At 42.7% G+C, this 18,761-nt stretch overlaps 1 protein-coding gene across 2 annotated transcripts; it reads left to right on the plus strand.

The window, feature by feature from the left end:
- The first annotated feature begins 2,884 nt into the window (after positions 1 to 2,884).
- Positions 2,885 to 18,727, plus strand: LOC148912749 (uncharacterized). 2 transcript variants are annotated; one of them, XM_089026262.1, is made up of 7 exons: positions 2,885 to 3,794; positions 14,266 to 14,344; positions 14,723 to 14,853; positions 15,519 to 15,621; positions 16,035 to 16,076; positions 18,088 to 18,166; positions 18,689 to 18,727. In XM_089026262.1, the coding sequence occupies exons 2-6, from the start codon at positions 14,339 to 14,341 to the stop codon at positions 18,091 to 18,093; spliced, it is 288 nt and encodes a 95-aa protein (XP_088882388.1). In that variant the 5' UTR covers positions 2,885 to 3,794; positions 14,266 to 14,338; the 3' UTR covers positions 18,094 to 18,166; positions 18,689 to 18,727. The 2 variants fall into 2 exon arrangements, with proteins under 2 accessions (XP_088882388.1, XP_088882387.1); XM_089026261.1 differs by lacking the exons at positions 14,723 to 14,853; positions 15,519 to 15,621; positions 16,035 to 16,076; positions 18,088 to 18,166; positions 18,689 to 18,727.
- Positions 18,728 to 18,761: the final 34 nt, after the last annotated feature.

Genomic DNA, 18,761 nt, shown 5'->3' on the forward strand with positions numbered 1-18,761 from the left:
ACTTTTCATATGCTAGCCAATTGTAAATATGCTAAGTTGCAAGTCACTTCTGATGACGGCAAGTTTGGGATAAATCGCATAGGTCGCAGGCCCGCTAATGCAGCCTGGAGTCATAAGCCCATTTCTACCATGAGTGTGTTACCGTTGGTTCCAAATTACCAGGGCGGTGCTAACACCGTCTTTCATTATCCTCAAAGCAGGACACCGTCCGATGAGAAGATTAAGCCTTCATCTTCTTCAGGAGGACCACCCCAATAGCTACGACTAATATCCAGATGTTGTTACCCACGAACTTCAACAGTTCTCCGCCAGCCCTAAGTGCCAAGGAAACAACTGAACCCAGCAGCCCAGGAAGACCGGCTGCCATCTTTTTTCCCAAGTCCGTTAGTCCATTGCCTAATTTCTTTACGCCTGCACCTGTAGCCTTAAGCGCGGATAGGATAACTCCTACTACGCTCGAAATAGCAACCGCAAATGCCAGCGGAATACCATACTTCACCAGAGCTCTTTTTACCTTTTCCTTGGTGGTAAGCCCCAGCTCCTTTTCCAAGTTTTCCTTTTGTGCCTGTAATTCCGCAACCCTTTCCTGAAGGGTTTCTACTTCCCTTTGGGCTGCCTCCCTTTCCTCTTCGGGACGAGTCTGGTCCACAGCTGCTTCCTGCTGCCGTTCTAATTGGCCCTGCAGGTCTTCGAGGGTCTCCTGAAGTTGTCTTATTTCCAGATCCTTTTCAGCCATTTGTGCTATGGTGCGCCTTTCCCTGGCGTGACTCTCCACTAATTCATTTCCTATTTGTATTAGCTGCTCATCCTTACCAGCCAAGCGGCTAAAGGCATTCTGAAAGTCTTTTACGGCAGCGGTTTTTTCATCTAACAACTTAGATATTTGCTGTCGAAAATCGGCAACTTCGGCGGCACGACTTTCAAGAGTAGCCCTGTTTGCCCTCATGACTTCGTTTTCCATTTCCCTAAATCTTTCCTTAAGGACGTCGTTTTCCAGCTCTAGTTGCTGAAAAGATGTTCTAAGCACCGTCAAATCCTCGCTTGCCTTTAAGAGGTCCTTGCGCTCCCTGGTGATTCGCTGCAAGTCGTTGTTAGCTGCCTCCTTTTGGGTATTAACGTCAGCCAATTCTCGGTGTGCTTCCGCTAAATTATGTGCGTTGACGGATTTCTTTATAGCGTCTACTGGTAAGGCACGGTATTCATTTATCTTGGCTTCCAATTCCTCTTTTTGGGCGTTTAACGCAGCGACTTCCTCTGTCTTAGCTTGGAGCGTTTCGCTTAGCGTTCCTATTTGCGCTCTTAATTCTTCGTGCGTTCCATAGCCGCCTGCAAAGGTCGGTAATCTAACTGCATTAACGAGGAACCTATCGAAAGACTGTTGCATTTCCTCCCTAGCCAAGTCACGCTGCGTGGTCAAGTTGGGCTCTCCAAGCGCCTCCGCGACTCCTTTGGGAAGCCGGTTGTTAAGCAGGCGGGAATTCTTCCTTTGATACAGATTGTGCCATTTTTCCCTACCCGATTCTCTAACTTGAACCTGCCCTTTGTCTCCTATTTGGAAGTCCAAAGTAGCCAGGTTTATGTTTGGGTATCGCTCCCTTAGGTCCTCGATGATGTTCGCTGTTAAGTCCGACCGCACGCCAAAGGATTCCATTTGTAAGTACTCCGGAATGGGCGTGTGGGGGTTCTTAGACTTGAATTTATCTCTTAAGGAACGCATAGCATCGCGGGCCCTGCTGCCATACTTGCTCAGCAATTTATCAAAAAGGCCTCGGGGGTCTACGTCGTTATCAGGAAGCAGGGTTTCATATTCTTCATCGTTAATATCGACTTGGCCTTCTTCGGTAAGGGGGTCAAAATCCGTTCCTTTTGCTTCCATTATATATGATAAGCTCAAAGTTAAACCCCAACATATTACCTAAGCAGGTCGGCGGACTGAAAGCAGAACGCACCTTTCACCGGGTTACATTCACACCTTCTAGCGCAAAGCCGGGGGAGACGCTGTACGTAGGCGTACCCCGCCTAACGGATAACCTAGTATTGGTTCCTGGTACCCTGGCGCTAAGGTTTGACCTAGCAATACAACCAAGCACTGCGGACGCGCGTCACGTTGTCAACGACCTTGGCCGCACCATTGTCTCAAAGATGCGCATAAAGTTCGCCGGGGAATCCTTGCTGGACTTAAACAGGTATGATTTGTATACCACGTACAAAGACTTATGGTTGACTGCATTTGACCGCGCGCAAAGGATAGAGCAGGGAATCGCCAGCGAAGCCATACGCAAGGTAAGAAGCGCAACCGACAGCGCCTCGGGAGAAGACGAAATAAAGACGGCTTATGGTACTAAATATGTCGTTCCTTTGGACTTTGAAGTTATTACGAACCACGGTGCATACTACCCAAGGCAGCTAAGCGAGCTGCAGTTCGAAGTGACCCTAGCAGATACTACGAACATCCTGCAAGGAAAAGATGTAAGTTCCTCAGCCGTCCACCCATACTCCGTTACTAACTTAGAGCTGCAGTATGAAACGGTATACAGCGAAGACTTAGCACGTAGCGCCGGTATGGAATACAGCTCCGGCAAGGCTTTTCTTTACGACCACGTTGTGATGTATAAGACGTTCAGCTTTACAAATAATGTCGAAGAGGTCATCAACCAAAGCATTAACCTACCCAGACGCAGCCTTACAGGGATAATGTTGCTGTTCGCAAAGACATACACGGCAGGATTGCGTGACTCTGAGGCGTTCTTTAATCCTAACATCACTAACGTAGGCGTTAGCATCAACGGAGTACCTAATAAGGTTTACTCACAAGGGATAAAGCCCACGGATATGTACCGGGAAGTCGCGCGTAAGTTTGGCGACCAAATTGGCCCAAAGGAATTCTTTAAGGATAAGTACGCGCTGTGGATCGACATGCGTACAACGAACGACGAAGACCTACATGGACAGGGTTTACGCCTGATAAATACCCAGGACGGTATTACGTTGGAGATCAAGCGCACCAAACATGCCAGCGACACTACTAAGATCAACGCATATATCTTCGTAGTCTCAGACGCGCAACTGAGTGTAGAAATGAATCAGCTAAAAAGCGTTGCGTATTGATTCGCGTTCCTTGAGCCAAGCGAAAGGATAAAAAAAAAATATTCCTTAGGTATAATATGCTTCGCGTATTCGAAAACAACGAAACCAAACTGCAATGCATAGTGCAAGGCGATAAACTTTACTTCAAAGCGAAGGAGGTGGCGGCGGCGTTGGGCTACGTAAATTCCAGAAAAGCGGCGTCTGATCACGTATCAGAGGAAAACAGGGTAACTTTGAAGTCTTTAAAGGGTGTAACTCAGCGTGACACCCTTAACGCACAACCCAATGCCGTGTATTTGACGGAGGAAGGTCTTTACGAATTGATATTCGGATCTGAAAAGGCCGAAGCAAAAAAGTTCAGGAAATGGGTGTTGGGTGACGTTCTACCCACGCTAAGGAAGACAGGTAAATACGATATGGAGAAGCGATTCAATGGTTCAAATCCAATGGCATTTAAGATAGAAACGGAGGCAGACATACACGATAGAACCGTACACAGGGTGCGTAGGTTCTACTCGCACGTAATCACAGTTCCAGGTCTTGGAGAACTGCAGGACACCGCAAGTAAGCGCATTAAAAGCTGGCGGAAAGGCTACCAGGCAGGTCAACCTGATCTGCTGATCCTTAACAACCATAATAAATACAATGGATTATGCATAGAATTGAAGACACCCAAAGGCACCGGCGTATTGTCCGAGAAACAAAAGGTAATGTTGGAACGATATGAAGAAAATGGATATTTAACCATCGTAAGCAATGATTATGATCTACTTTGCAGGGAAATAGACGAATATGTTGCCGGTATTCGCATTCCTTGCCCTTGGTGCATTAAGGCATTCAAAGGTCAAGACACTTTAAGCACGCACCTTAAAATATTTCATAGGTATAATGATTCTTGAACAAACACACTGGCGAGATCTGTCGCAAGGCGTTTCATATCGAATAAAAAACTACGTCGCATTCGAAGACATCGACCGTTTGAGGTTGGTCTTAGAACGCGACGGTCAGGAATACAGCCTTTGGGCGCCTGACTGTGTGAGATACATACTGCAGGGTGAAGAATATACACACCTACGCAGTCATGGTAAGGTAAACGGCCGATGGAAGTTTGACATCGAACGTCGAGCGGAGGATAATCCGTTGTGCGACTAATCCTCTTCATGGGCGGATAAGTAGTCATCTGCTGTGTCTGCCCTCATTTTTTCCGCCATTTCATACGCTGATAAGGTAATAGTCACACCTCCTAGGAACGCTGCGATGTAAGGTAACATTATACCTTAAGTAGATTCCACTCTTTTCTTACCAACAGATAATGATCTAAGGGCTTAGGGCCATCGTAAAGGCAGCACCAAATATGTTGGCCGCTACGTATACAGCCACATCGGTCGCAGATGCCGCCCCAGTGTTCTCGGTTCTCCCATCTTACTCCTTCGTAGTCGTCAAAGCATACGAAATCTTGGTCTATTTCCTTCTTACGTCGCGCGAGCGCCCGGCTGGTTTCAAGGGGGCAACATCGCCCTGCTAAATCGCCGTGGGTTTCACAGACCACATCTGTGAGGTCATAGCGACGGCAGCGGTACTTATGCCAGTTTTCTTCGAAGAGGGGTTCATCGCATCGGCGGCAATGGCCTTTAAGGCAGACTCTATGCTCGCGGTGATATCGTAGGGTCTGTATGGTGGACAATTCCTTACCGCAGTCGCCGCAAACAGTGCTGATGGTCTTTTGACAGACTTTCTTGGAAAGATGGTATTGCAGTCGCTGCTTACTGCTGAAAGATTTATTACATCGCATGCACTCCATTATATACACCTTATTTTTTATTGTTATTTTGTTAAATGCTGCAAAGAGGTCTCAAGTAAGGGTCTATTTTTTATTGTTATTTTGTTAAGCCCCCATTAAAAGATGAGGTATCATTCTTTCTCATTGTTGAAACCAGCAAAAAGATAATCATGTTAACCATTCTTCGATCGTGATGATTTAACAAAATAACAATAAAAAATAGACCCTTACTTGAGACCTCTTTGCAGCATTTAACAAAATAACAATAAAAAAGAAAGACCTATGCTAATTCCTCTTGCTGGGGCTTAGTAAGATCTTCTTTGCGACCTCTTACTCTTCTCGAACGTCGTCTAAAGTCCTTTGTGCTTTAGTATCCGCGGGACACCAATGTCCAACGAAGTCTTCTTCAGAGAATACCTTATTACAGCGACAGCAGCTGTGTTTCTTACGAGGCGTCGGAGGGGTAACGATGATGCAGTCAGCAGGTAGTTCGCACGTAATGCAGTCCATATATCTATGGGGGATATCGAATGAAGTCCTTAATGGACTCCTTAGCCCAGCCCGCCATTGTCAAAAGCGCGCCAAACCGTTCTGCACGCTTCAGACCGCACATTTCATCGTACAATTCCTGTACGCGCTCTTTTAACCGGTCTATCTCTTCCCTTTGCATTTCTATGGTGTCTCTTTTATCTTTTGCGTCGGCGGTAATCCTTCTTACTGCGTCCACTGGGTCCATTGTATATATAATGGATCCGAATCATATTCCCTGCAATGCTCTGATAGTAGGACCCACCGGCTGCGGAAAGACCCAGTTCGTGGTAGAGCAGCTATTAGGACCCTTTAGATACCGCTTTGACTACATAGTGCTGCTTTGTCCCACCTACGTGAATAACCGCACCTGGGAAGGCATAGGAGTGAAAGATGACGACTTCTTCGTAGATATCTTAGATCCTAACGAGTTATCCAGCCATTTGAAGTTCTGGCATAAGCAATTCCCTAAAGATACGCAGACTTTACTCATACTGGATGACATTGCCTGTGGGGACGACGTAAAAAGGCGCACCTCCGAATTAGTGAAGCTCGCCTTCAGCGGCAGACACGACAATATCAGCGTTTGGTTGCTCTCGCAGCAGCTTACCAGCGTCTCTAAGCCCTTCAGGGAAAACATAGGCTCTCTCGTAGTATTTTATACTCCGAGCAAGTCTGACCTGGAAACCATTTTAAGCGACTACGGCGGTGAGATAAGCAAGGAACAGCTGCACGAATACATGCGGCATTTAAAAACGCACCAACATTCCAAAATGATCTTCTCTTTGAGGTTTCCGTATGACGTTAACATATATGGACATTGAGCAGCTCATAGATGAAGTCCCCGCGCAGTTAGATGAAAGTAACCTCAAGGAACAACTTAACATCCTTGTGTCTTCGGGGAAGTGTAAAGAAATGATAGGCAAGGAACTTACCCATGAGCAAGTTAATAAGTTGTCAGAAGAGGAAGTTAAGAAGTTCCATAAGAGGTACGAGGCCGCCCTTGCAAGTAAGACCACGGACGCCGTAGCAGACTCCGCTATCCGACTTGCGACTAAATTGCTTGGACTTGCGCTGCCCATAGACGACGTGGAGCAACTGCGGAAGGACATAAGCGAGGACTACGTTATCGCCCAAGAACTTAAGATAACCTGTGGGTGGTTGTCTTTGAAGTGCGGTAAGTTAATGGCAGTCGCCTCTGCGGCACTTCACGTAGCTCAGCACGTCGACTTGAAGGAGGTACTAGGTTCCTTCGGAACATCTTGGAAGGACTTCAAGAAGGACAGAGAAGTCGAAAAGGTCTTCCAGGCAGCACTTGCTGAGGTACCTGATCAAGTCGCCTCAAGTACTTAATCAAGTCGTCCTTAAGTACTTAGTCAAGTCGTTGTCAAGTCACCTCAAGTACTTAGTCAAGTCGTTGTCAAGTCATTGCCAAGTCATTGTCAAGTCGTCATCAAGTTACTTGTCAAGTCCTTCAAGTCCCTTAATATAAGATGAGTGGCACCGAAGAACAACCACCCGTAGAAGATACCAAGATTACCAAGGCTAAATCTCCGGGCAGAGTCGCTGCCGGTAAGAAGCTCGCGGAGATGAATAAAAAGAACAAAGCCAAAAAAGAAGAAAAGGCGGAAGAAAAAGAAGAGGAATCCTTTATTAATCCTGGGTACGTCATTGGCGCGTTAGGAGTCGCTATAGCAGCAGGCAGCCTTTACTTACAATGGCGGGCTACGAAGCCAAAGGTAGAACCACCAACATATCACGCACCTGTGGAGGTTAGAAAAAGTAAGATCCCTGAAATGGAGTAGATTCATCACCACGTGCCGTGGCGACCTAGATTTTCCTTCTCGCTTTGTAATATAATGTCGACCGCGTTGTTGAAAACTGTTGAAGAAGCAGCTATCATTACTTCTATTGTTGCGGGTATTGGTTGGGTAGGTAAGAAAGTGCTCAAAGAAGACTTTACTGAAGACCCAAGCAAGAGCTTCGCTAATTTTGCTAAGATGACCGCTGCCGTAGGCGGGGCTATCATGCTAAAGGATTACCTACGGAAGGAAAAGTACCTACCTAATGTATAATGGTTAGCTTAGTCGCAGGTGGAGTCATTGCAGCTTTAGCATTTACAGGGGCTAATTATGGTGGTCAATATTTGGATAGATTAGTTAGAGGCGACAAAAGTGGTGCCGCCGAAAGAAAGAGACACGACTTAGCGCTGGAGAAATATCAAAGGGACGTTGCAGCTTGGAATGAAAAAAGACAAGCTTACAGGGATTGGTTGGACAAGAACTACCAAGACAAAATGCAGGCAGACAAGAACTTCGAAAACACAGACTACGCCTTCAAACTTTATGCGCAAGCACACCCCGACTTTAGAATGAAAAAGCCTCAGTTCAAGAATTACTACCAGCCTTCTAAGAAACAAAAAGACAATGAATTGGTCTTTGTAGGAGTCGCAGGGCTGGCCGGAGGCGTGGCTTTGGCGTATCTAATATAATGATCGTCTTTTTGGAAAGCGATAAAAATAACTTTACCACGTATTTGAATCCTCCCATCAAAGCCTGTAAGGTTCGGCTGGTTAGTTGCTCTTTGTACAATTCTTGGTATAATTTAATTAATGGCTTTGTCATCGGAACTTCCGGCACCAAACCAAAGATACCAGATTCCCATTACACCCCCATAACACTGGCTAAGGAGCTAGCAAAGCATGGATACACTCTTACCACAGGATTGCCCCATGAAATGACATTCGAGAAAAATAATGGGAGCGCCAATCTAAAGGACAGTTCATTGGTAGAACTCCTGGGCCTTACTAGTACCACGATAAATAGCGGCAGTACATATGATGTGAAATGGAAAGTCGCATCCTCTTATGAAGTCTATTGCGACTTGGTCCATAGTTACAACAATGGAGAAAAGTCTTCTCTTATGTCCAAGTTTCTGCCCCAAGGTAATCCATTTGACCCAGTAGAATACACTCCAATTTCTTTAAGCTATGACTTGTCTAATTTAGTAGAAAGCATAAACATCACCATTAAAGTGGACGGAAAGACGGTGGATTTTAACGGACGTAAGATCAATCTTGTTTTGGAATTCATATAATGGGCCGCGTAGAGGACAAACTCAAGAGGATTTACTATGGGCCGGAAGGCTATTGGAGAGGAGCGTCAGCTATCAAGAAACTCGCGACCGCGGCCAGGGTATCAGACGAAACGGCTAAGAACTGGTTAAGAAAACAAACCATCTGGCAGGTTTATCTTCCCGTGCCCAAGTACATTCCCAGGCCCAGCTTTACCGTAAATACCCCTAATGAAGTTCATCAGGCGGATTTGCTTTTCTTGCCGCACGATAAGGTGAGAAAGAAGACCTATAGGTACGCTTTGACCGTAGTCGATATCGCAAGCAGATACAAGGACGCCGAACCTATAACCAGCAAGGATTCTGGGGAAGTCGCAGAAGCCCTAGGTAGGGTTTATAAGCGCGTCTTGAAATGGCCTAAGCTGCTGCAAGTGGATGCGGGGACGGAGTTTATGGGCGTGGTTACCAAGACCCTGAAAGACCACGACACTAAGATTAGAAGAGCTAAAGCAGAGTACCACAGGGGTCAAAGCATTGTCGAAAGATTCAATAAGACCCTGGCCGAGCGTCTCTTTGGATACCAGTATTGGAAAGAGCTGGAAGATCCCTCCAAACGCAATAGGGAATGGACTCAGAGGCTCCCCCAGGTCGTCGCAGCTTCGAACAACGAGGCGGCCAGGGCTACGGGAATAAAACCCAAGGATGCCATAAAAAAGAAACACGTGGAACACAAGTCCTTCATCAGAAGTTCGAGGGCGGTCTTCCCCCATGAAAAGAAATTAGGTAATGTCACGGTTCGATATCTCTATGAGCCGGGTGAATTAGAAGGAGGATCCAAAAGAGCTACGGATCCTAATTGGTCTTTGGAAACTTATCAGATCCGAAGTGCGATAGCTAAGAAGGGTCAGCCCATCTTGTATTATCTTCATGATGGTCCCACGCGTGGGTTCGTCAAAGAAGAACTGCTTATCGTGTGATGTCCGAATGCTATCGTATGCACTCCGTCATCACACATCCATCGCTTACCGTCAAATGCAGACAGTGACACCTTCTCCTGCGTGACGTTATGTATCTGATGACCATAGCTGCGCAGGCTGTTCATCTTATGCCGCTGTTCCTTGCGTGTTCGTAATACGTTGAGGTAGGACTCGTGCGTAATGTCCTTCTTAACCACATACTTTTTTACGCCTTTAGCTTTCTTTTCTACGCCGTCTAACTTTAGCACGCTGTACATCTTTGGTTTCAGACCCACGTACTCTACTATGGGTTTTCCTAACATTTCGTCTTTCATCTTCCCAATTACCTTCTTATTCTTCGCAGAGTAAAGGAAGTGCTCCTTCGGGTAACCGCTGGTGTCGTACTCGTCTATGTCGGGGAGGCAGTCTTTGTAAACGTCTTCCGTTTGCACTTCTAGAATTAGGGAGTCGGTGTCTGTGTACAGGAGGCGACAGCGGTCTCCGTACTTTGGCTTAAGCTTATCGTAGTAGAACTCGTACATAAGCAGCTTCGATAGATCCAGCACCGTAAAGCCTGTGTAAACGGGCTTGTTTAGTAAGAGGTTTGCCCTTTTCATGTGAATCACGTAGAAGTTCAGCATTTCTACGTATCTAACGAAGCCTGGCTGTGACACGTATGCTTCTGCTTCCTCTTTGGTGCTGACTATTTTTACGCTTACGCGCTTGCGGATGTTCTCCATTGTCTTTCCGAACACGCTGTTGTTCATCAGTTTGAAGAGGTTTTTCTCGAAGTCATTTTTCGCTGCGGTACGCTTTTGCGTGTTAAAGTCAATGTAGGGGCGCATCCAGGGTTCCTGCGTGAATTTTAGGACTCTGTGGATCTTCTCTACGCGCATTCCGTGTCGCACGTAGAACTGCAGGTTGCGGTAATGTACCACATACTTCTTCTTATCCATCAGGTTCATAGTTAGTTTCCTGTACGGTTTGTAACCAGGGCACATTTGCTTTTGCAGCGGACTTAGCTGCTTAAATGGTATCTCTATCGCTTCTGGTGCTAAGGGGAACTCATTGTGTTCGTCGTGCAGGCGCTCTGGGTACTCCAGATCCACTTCTAAGACGTAACCCTTGTCTTCCTCCTTTCCTACCTGCATGTAGAAGTCTATCGGCTTCACTGGATCCCATTCGAAGTCTCTCACAGGTAGGTACTGTGACATTGCCCAACCATAAAGGTTATTCGCATCCAGGTAGTAAATGTATGTGGTTGGTTTCTCTGGGTCGTGCTCTACTAAGGGGTTGTTTGCGCGGGCGTAACGTCGACTGGGCCCGCATACACCGCCACGAATACCGTCTTCCATAAAGCGGTACATGTCGTACTCCGTTAGGAGATCCAACTGCGCATTTGTCTTCTTTAACAAAGCACTCCAGCTGAGCCCAGGAGCCGTGTAGAAATTAGCGGGATCCAATCCGTAATATTCTATAGCCATCTTTCTGAAGCTTTGGAAAACGTCTGCAAGCAGCACTACGTCAGACCTTAGGTAGATGTCGTGGTAGTCCCCCATGTTCTCACAGGAGTACTTTTCCCACACGTCTAACGCATGCTGGTACTCCTCATCCTTTATACCGGACTCGTTTAGGGTGCTGTAGAAGCGATCTTTGGGTGGTAGGGGTTCTTTGAATCGATCCCAGGAGTCCATGTATTCGTATGGGTAGACTCCTTTCCTTTCCGCGCCGTATTGACTGGAAATGGGAAAGTTGGTGTTATACTTTACGAGGTTTGCTAAGGAGTCCGCCATAAACTGCTGCGAATCTAAGAACTTTAGCTTACCCACAGTTACGGACATGTAGCGCTCTTTGTTGTTGGGTATGCATTTGACGTCGGAGCCGTCTGTTCCTTGTAGTAGCAAATGGGAGTCGTAACCGCGGAGGTTGTGAAAGAACACCGGAATCTCCATGTCTGGATTTACTTTGAAGTTTATATTGCATTTCCAATGAGCCGCTCCTCTGTATTTACCCGTGATGTGGCAGTGATCCCTAACCTTATCCACATAGAAATCCTCAACAAATGCTTTGTGACAGTGAATGCAGTGCGTGGAGGGCTTTCCCGGCTTCTCACCTTTCTTAGCATACTTCCCGCATTTAAAATGAGCTTCTCCTAAATACTTTCCATCTTCATCCCACGCTTTCTTGGCTCGTCTTCCAAACTGGAGAAGCGTATGTTGACAAATGTGGCATTTTTTTGCCTTGTTAAAAGCCTCCTGGTTCTCTTTGGTAAATTCCATCTTCTTTGGACGTCTTAATTGTTCTCTTATCTCTTCCTCCTCTTCTCGCAATGCTTCTAGGAACTCATTAGCTGCGTTCTTACCTCGGTAAATTACAGGAGGGTTTGCTTTACCGTCTGATCTGACTACTATGTAACCAAAGGAGCAGATCTCGTGTAATCCTACCTTATTCGTGGTGCCACGTTTCTGCTCTTCCTTAGTTATCAACGCTTCGAAGTCTGCATATATCACGTAAGGCACTTGCATCTGCTTTTGATGGTCTGCGTATGAAAGCTCTTTGTTGGTGGGCATCTGGATCCGTTGCGCCACTTCTTCGACTCCGCGGCAGATCTCATCGTGTTTCTTTAGGGTATTTAAGGATGTAAATGACAGCAAGCAGCAGTCACAGAAGTACTTTTTGCCTTTGTGCTTAGTATGTCTGTAGAATAGTCTGCTAATGTGTTTAACCCATGAGTAGTGTCCGCCGTGGTAGAATAAATGTACGCGCTCTCCTTTACTTTTTGACAGAACTAACGGTACTATCGTCTGCTCTCTGACTCCGTAAACGTTAATTGCTAGATCGTTTATTTCCTCAAATATGGGGATGTCTATCAACTGCATGGGAAATTCCACACCATCCCACTCTAAATCGTCTGTGGGATACTTACTTGTCCTACAGGGATCCTTCTCTGCTGGATACAGTGCAGACCTGATTGCCCACATAAAGCATCGATTGTCTTCATTCTTCACGTTTACAATAGCCTTCTTCCTTTCTACCCACGTTGGTAGCGGTACGTAACTCCCCCCTCGTATGGGTACGTACCTGGCTATACTTATCTCTATTCCTTCAACCTCCTCTACTGTCCAACCCGATCCTTCTTTCGTGTAGTTAGACAGCGACTCCATTATCGCTTCTAAGGCTTCACTGAGTGACCTATCCAGATTCGTGGATTCTAATATCACTAACGACTTTGATCGCAACATTGCTGTCGTCATTACCTCGTCTTTTGATAAACTTACTTCTACCATTATGCTCGCTTTCAGGGCTCCTAATTCTTCTATACCTTTTCGGAGAGTCCTTTTAACCTTCCTTTCTGACTGACGCCAAAACTGTCTAACGTCAATCTCACCGTTACCGGGTATTGACACCGTGCTGAAGTTGCTTTGGGATTCCATCTATATAATAGGAAATATTTTATACCTAATACCAAGCACTTTTTAAGTCGTCGTAGTCGTACTCACAGTCCTGACAATGCCAAAACAATTTAACCTTAGTCTCAAACTTCTTACCACATCCACAATCATAACTGCTCATACACTTCGTCTTCATTTTCAAATGCTTTTTCAAATCCGCTTCTTTCTTAAAAGTTCTCTTACATTCTTCGCACTCCATATATAGACTAACATATTTGCGCTGTTGCCCCCAACCACACTTGGAGTGGGGATTGTCCGTAGGTGGATTTTTGACACGGGTCTTGCCCGTGTTGAGATTGCGCTGGAACCCCCATTCCCTATACTACTTGTTTTAGATGGATGATCAAGGATGATTATGTGTATCTTGTACCGCTCTCTGCGCGTTGTTTCGGGTAAATTTTTGGGGGGTCTTCGTTTTGTGCATTTCATGGGGTAATATACAAAACGAAGACCCCACCGAAAACCGTGTAAATTGCAAATATCTATATTTTCTATTACTTTTTAGGTGGAATTGAATGTTTTCCGCTCTCTGCGCGTTGTTTCGGGTAAATTTTTGGGGGGTCTTCGTTTTGTACATTTCATGGGGTAATATACAAAACGAAGACCCCACCGAAAACCGTGTAAATTGCAAATATCTTTATTGTTTATTCGTTTTTAAGTGGAATTGAATGTTTTCCGCGTTGTTTCGGGTAAATTTAAGGGGGTCTTCGTTTTAGGGTCTTCGGTCTTCGGTCTTCGTTTTATACCCACCCAGACTGAGAATAGACCTCTTTACGTTAGAATAAGAATCTCTGTTTGAGTGGTATCCACATTCATGTGTTTTCTTTGGATTGATACTCTTAGGAATAACACATGGTCTGTAATGGGAAACCATTACACCCAAGTTAATAGAGTACCGAAGTAAGAAGTCATCAAATTACAAATTTCACGATTCAGTTTTGAAATGTTCATATTTGAAGAGAACACACCATTGCCTATGTTTCTGCCAACTTACTTTAAGGTTGTTCTGAGCTTTAAAAATGGAGATATTTGCGGGTATTTATGCTCCAAAAAGCCCATACATTTTCTGTTATTTTGGACTGGATCCAATCACGCTAGATCCAGCCTCAAATAAGAGAAAATGTATAGGGATATTTTTAGTATTAAATTACCTATATCTCAGTCATTTTTAAATCTAACGCTCTGAAATTTGGCTCCTTATCATATTTTTGCATACAGTTTCTGAGAATTCACTAAAATCCTAAACACCTTTGAAAACAATTTCGTGATGTCATCACTTTGGTACTCTATGGGGTCTATCTAATAACCAGAATGTATATATAAGAAACCTAAAATATCATTCCTACTTTGATTAATTTTGAATAACACCTGTCCATTTTGCTGTGCATAGAACCAGAAGTCTCTCTTCTACAAGAACATGCATCCCACCTGAATATCACAAAGAAAGGATTTCAGGACTCAATATGAAGGTATAGTTGAAGAATAGCTTTGAATTATGCCAGAATTATGCCCTGAATTATATCAGTCCAGAGCTTGTTTCAGGGTTCAATCTGTGAGTTAGCTGTGCCCTGACTTAGATCGGCTCAGAGCTTGTTTCAGGGTTCAATCTGTGAGTTAGACGTGCCCTGACTTAGATCAGCCCAGAGGTTGTTTCAGGGTTTCATCTGTGAGTTAGCCATGACCTGACGTAGATCAGTCCAGAGCTAGTTTCAGGGCTCAATCTGTGAGTTAGACGTGCCCTGACGTAGATCAGCCCAGAGGTTGTTTCAGGGTTCAATCTGTGAGTTAGACGTGCCCTGACTTAGATCAGCCAAGATGTTGTTTCAGGTTGTATTCTTTATCACCAGACACTGGTAGAGATACTACAAATGAAGGTATTACATGGAGACCTGCACCGGACATACAACATGCATGATGCACTTTATAATTGTAGAGTTATAGAAAAAGCTGCTGAAATGCTGTCAAAGAGATATCTCAGGTAGATTGGATTATAAGAATAAAACTAATCACTGTCATCATATTCATTATCATCATCATGTATCATCACCATCACCATCATCATCACCACTACTATCATTAATATCATCATCATCTTCATCATGTATCACCACCATCATTATCATTCTCCTCATCATCATGTATCATCACTTATCATTATTATCCTCCTCCTCATCATGTATCATCACCATCATTATCATCACTGTCATTTATCATCACCATCATCCTCATCATCATCATGTATCATCACTTATCATTATCATCATCATCATCATCTTGTATCATCATGTATCATCACCATCATTATCCTCCTCATCATCATGTATCATCACCATCATTATCATCACTGTCATTTATCATCACCATCATCCTCATCATCATCATGTATCATCACCATCATTATCATCCTCCTCATCATCTTGTATCATCATGTATCATCACCATCATTATCATCATCATCATTATGTATCATCACCATCACCATCATTATCATCATCATCATGTATCATCGCCATCGTTATCATCATCATCATCATCATCATGTATCATCACCATCATTATCATCACCAATATCATCAATACCACCAACTATCTCACATATTATCATCATCAATTGGTTATTAATTAGTAATGATTTCATCTCAGTTTTCAAGAGTTGCGTGAAGTGAGAGTTGCATTTCAGCTATATGAGCATGAGGATATGATGGGTTTGGTCATAGACGAACATGTTCTTCTAAGAACGTTAAAGGTATGAAAAATATATAAACTACTAACTGACAACATATTGGGTGTGTAGAATGACACTACTCATCATCATCATCATTATCATCAACATCATCATTGTTATCATCATCGTATAATGTATGATACAATCACATCGTGATCATCATGATCATCACCATCACCAGCATCACTATCATCGACATCATCATAACCATTTAATCATCACCATAAACGTTATTGTCACCATCCTCATCACCATCATCATCAACATCTTCACTATCATAATCACTATCATCATCACCACAAACATTATTGATATCATCATCATCACCATAACCATCACAATTCTTATCATCCTTGTCATCCTTATGATTTGTCATCATCATCATCAATGCCAGTATGATATTTTGATGAGCTTTCTTTACTTTAACTTCACAGGTGTGTGGGAGGACTGTCTCACCAGTAAAACTGATGCAACATGTAAGTTTTGTAATAATTATACAGTATGAATGGCCGTGTTGTATCAGATATACCAACTCAAGGCATAGCCATGAGTTCGTATATCGGATACAACGCAGACACAAATATTGTAGATTGCTTGTCAAACGTCTAGGTTAGTTCCTTTGTGTCCCACTAAAATTTTCAAAATTAAAGTGAATCTGGCCAAGAAAATCCAACTTAAAGTTTATGGAAATGAACACAATTGTGTATCAGATTTACAACACTCTTCACAATCGTGATTTCTGTTGTGTTTTCCTTATGAATTATGAATGAGTTTGACAAGACAATATAGAGTTCATCACATTAAGTAACTGCGGCAAAGTATCACAGTGATCCACCATGACCCATGGGCACATGCGAAGGTTCTACAGCAAAAGAGGGGTACATTCCGTGACAGCAAACTGATCACTCGACTAGCAGGCCTCGATTTTAACTTTGTATAAACTAAATTTAGCCACATAATTTTTTTAAGACACCCTGCATCCCCCTGGAAATTCCAATTTTCTTCCATACAAACTCTGTAATTTTCGTTCTTTCTCTGACCCCTACTCTTTGGAAATTCCAAAATCCTCTGTGGGGTTGGTATGGATGATTTCTGGAACTACACAATGCAAGGACACTTTTCTGACCTTGTGAAATTCAATAGAAATTTTTGATATTATTAAATTATTTATTATTTATATATCATTTTATTATTTATTAAATTCAATAGACTTTTTGATTTTATCAAATAATTTATTATCTATATATCTATTATTTGTTAAATTCAATAGACTTTTTTATTTTATTAAATTATTAATTGTTATTTTATATTTATTATTTATTAAATTCAATAGACTTTTTGATTTTATTAAATTATTAATTATTATTTTATATTTATTATTTATTAAATTCAATAGACTTTTTGATTTTATTAAATTATTTATTATTATTATTTTATATTTATTATTTATTAAATTCAATAGACTCTTTGGTTTTAGCTTGGGCATAATGTTTCCCATTTTAGAATATATGTCAACCTTATGAGAATAACATTCTTTTTCCGGTCCAGTATCCTAAAAAATCATGCATTCCGACTGGCTGTTTGAGCGGGCAGTATTTTGTCAGTATCTGCCCATGCACGCGGTCCGGTATCTTTGCCGCTAAATAACAAAACAAAACGATTACAAAAACAAGTAAAAAAAAAAAACGGTCTTGAAAACGGACCTCAGCATGATGGCCTCGGTCTGTACATTCAAGACCTGGGGCCCTCAGCATCATTAAGGCATGGCTCTCAGATGAAAAACTGATTAGCTATATCATAGCCAGTTTTCTACAAATCTTCCCCAAACTTGTCAAGTTAATGTCTTTTGTGAAAAGAAGGAACCTTAGAGCCTTGGTTACCATGGAGACTAAGTCACGTGACCACAAGGCCGCCATCTTGGATTTTTAAACAAGCCGTTTGTAAACGTACCGAAACATCTTTAAAAGTCATGAAAATGCAGATTACTATTCATATTTACAATGCCTATATGGATCTAATTGGATATCTTGGAAATTATTTTAAGTTTAATTTTTAGAATATTTTCTATTTTTTCCAAAATATTTAAAATATTCTAAAAATTAAACTTAATATAATTTCCAAGATATCCAATTAGATCCATATAGGTATTGCAAATATCAAAAGGAATATGGATTTTCAGGACCTTTGAAATAGTTTCAATACGATTACAAACGATTTTTTTTTTAAATCCAAGATGGCGGCCTTGTGGTCACGTGACCTGGTTTCCATGGTAACAGATATGCGGTAATTGCTTGCGTTGATAAATTACTACTACGAGCCAAATTTGGGAAAGATTCATAGTAAACTGTCGAAGATATGAATAAATAACTGATTTTCCATCACTTCCTCAAAAGAGACATGCCTTAATGGTGCTGAGGGCACAGTTTTTCCCTATCCGGACCTCCTGGCCGGTAAATAACATATGTGTTTTATGATTTATACTTACAGGTGTAAAAGAGATACAGATATTGAAGTTCAGGCTACTCCACAAGTATTTGGAAAAGACAATCGAAGTAGCCTTTATAAGGTATGTATCAAATGCATTTTTAATCTTTTACTACTTTGACTTTAAAAAATTTCAATCCCCTACGACAAGGAGGAATGGATACATTTCATTATATGATAATTTAAGGTAATTTCATGCACTATGATTGGTCAATTTGTGGTCCATAACACAAGATACACTCCTCACAGCAGACCCTCCCCACCCCTTGGAAATTCAATCCTTTCCAATGGGATAAGTATGGATATTTTCTGTAACTACACAACATACCCTCCTCATACCTTCCCCACCCCCCTGAAATTCCAATCCCCCTTTGTTGGGCGGGGGTGGGTTTGAATATTTTCTGAAACTAAATGATAAATCTTCCTCATACCCTCCCCACCCCTCATAAATTCCAATCTAATTCCATGGTGGAGGAATGGATATTTTCTGGAATTCAAATTTTACAACACTGACCTTTCGATAGTCTCAATATTTTCCAAGCCCTTGATTGTATTTGAGCTATGTTGTTTTTTTTCTAAGCATTTTGACTCTTTTTGTTTCCAGATCTGTGATTTCAACTCTATTTTAGTCCCTGAGGACGAAAAGAAGAAAACTCAATTCAACAATGCTTACGAGG

The sequence above is a fragment of the Actinia tenebrosa genome, unplaced genomic scaffold (assembly GCF_029948245.1).
Source record: "Actinia tenebrosa isolate PJP-AT-01 unplaced genomic scaffold, QUT_ActTen_1.0 PGA_scaffold10__47_contigs__length_13832649, whole genome shotgun sequence".
Lineage (NCBI taxonomy): Eukaryota > Metazoa > Cnidaria > Anthozoa > Actiniaria > Actiniidae > Actinia > Actinia tenebrosa.

What these genes read in the sequence shown, in the direction of transcription:
- LOC148912749 (XM_089026261.1), top strand. Translation starts at nt 3,165, where the DNA reads ATGCTTCGCGTATTCGAAAACAACGAAACCAAACTGCAATGCATAGTG. An exon ending in TATTGTCCGAGAAACAAAAG is followed by an intron (nt 3,795 to 14,265) that starts GTAATGTTGGAA and finishes TGCTGTGCATAG; the next exon opens with AACCAGAAGTCTCTCTTCTA.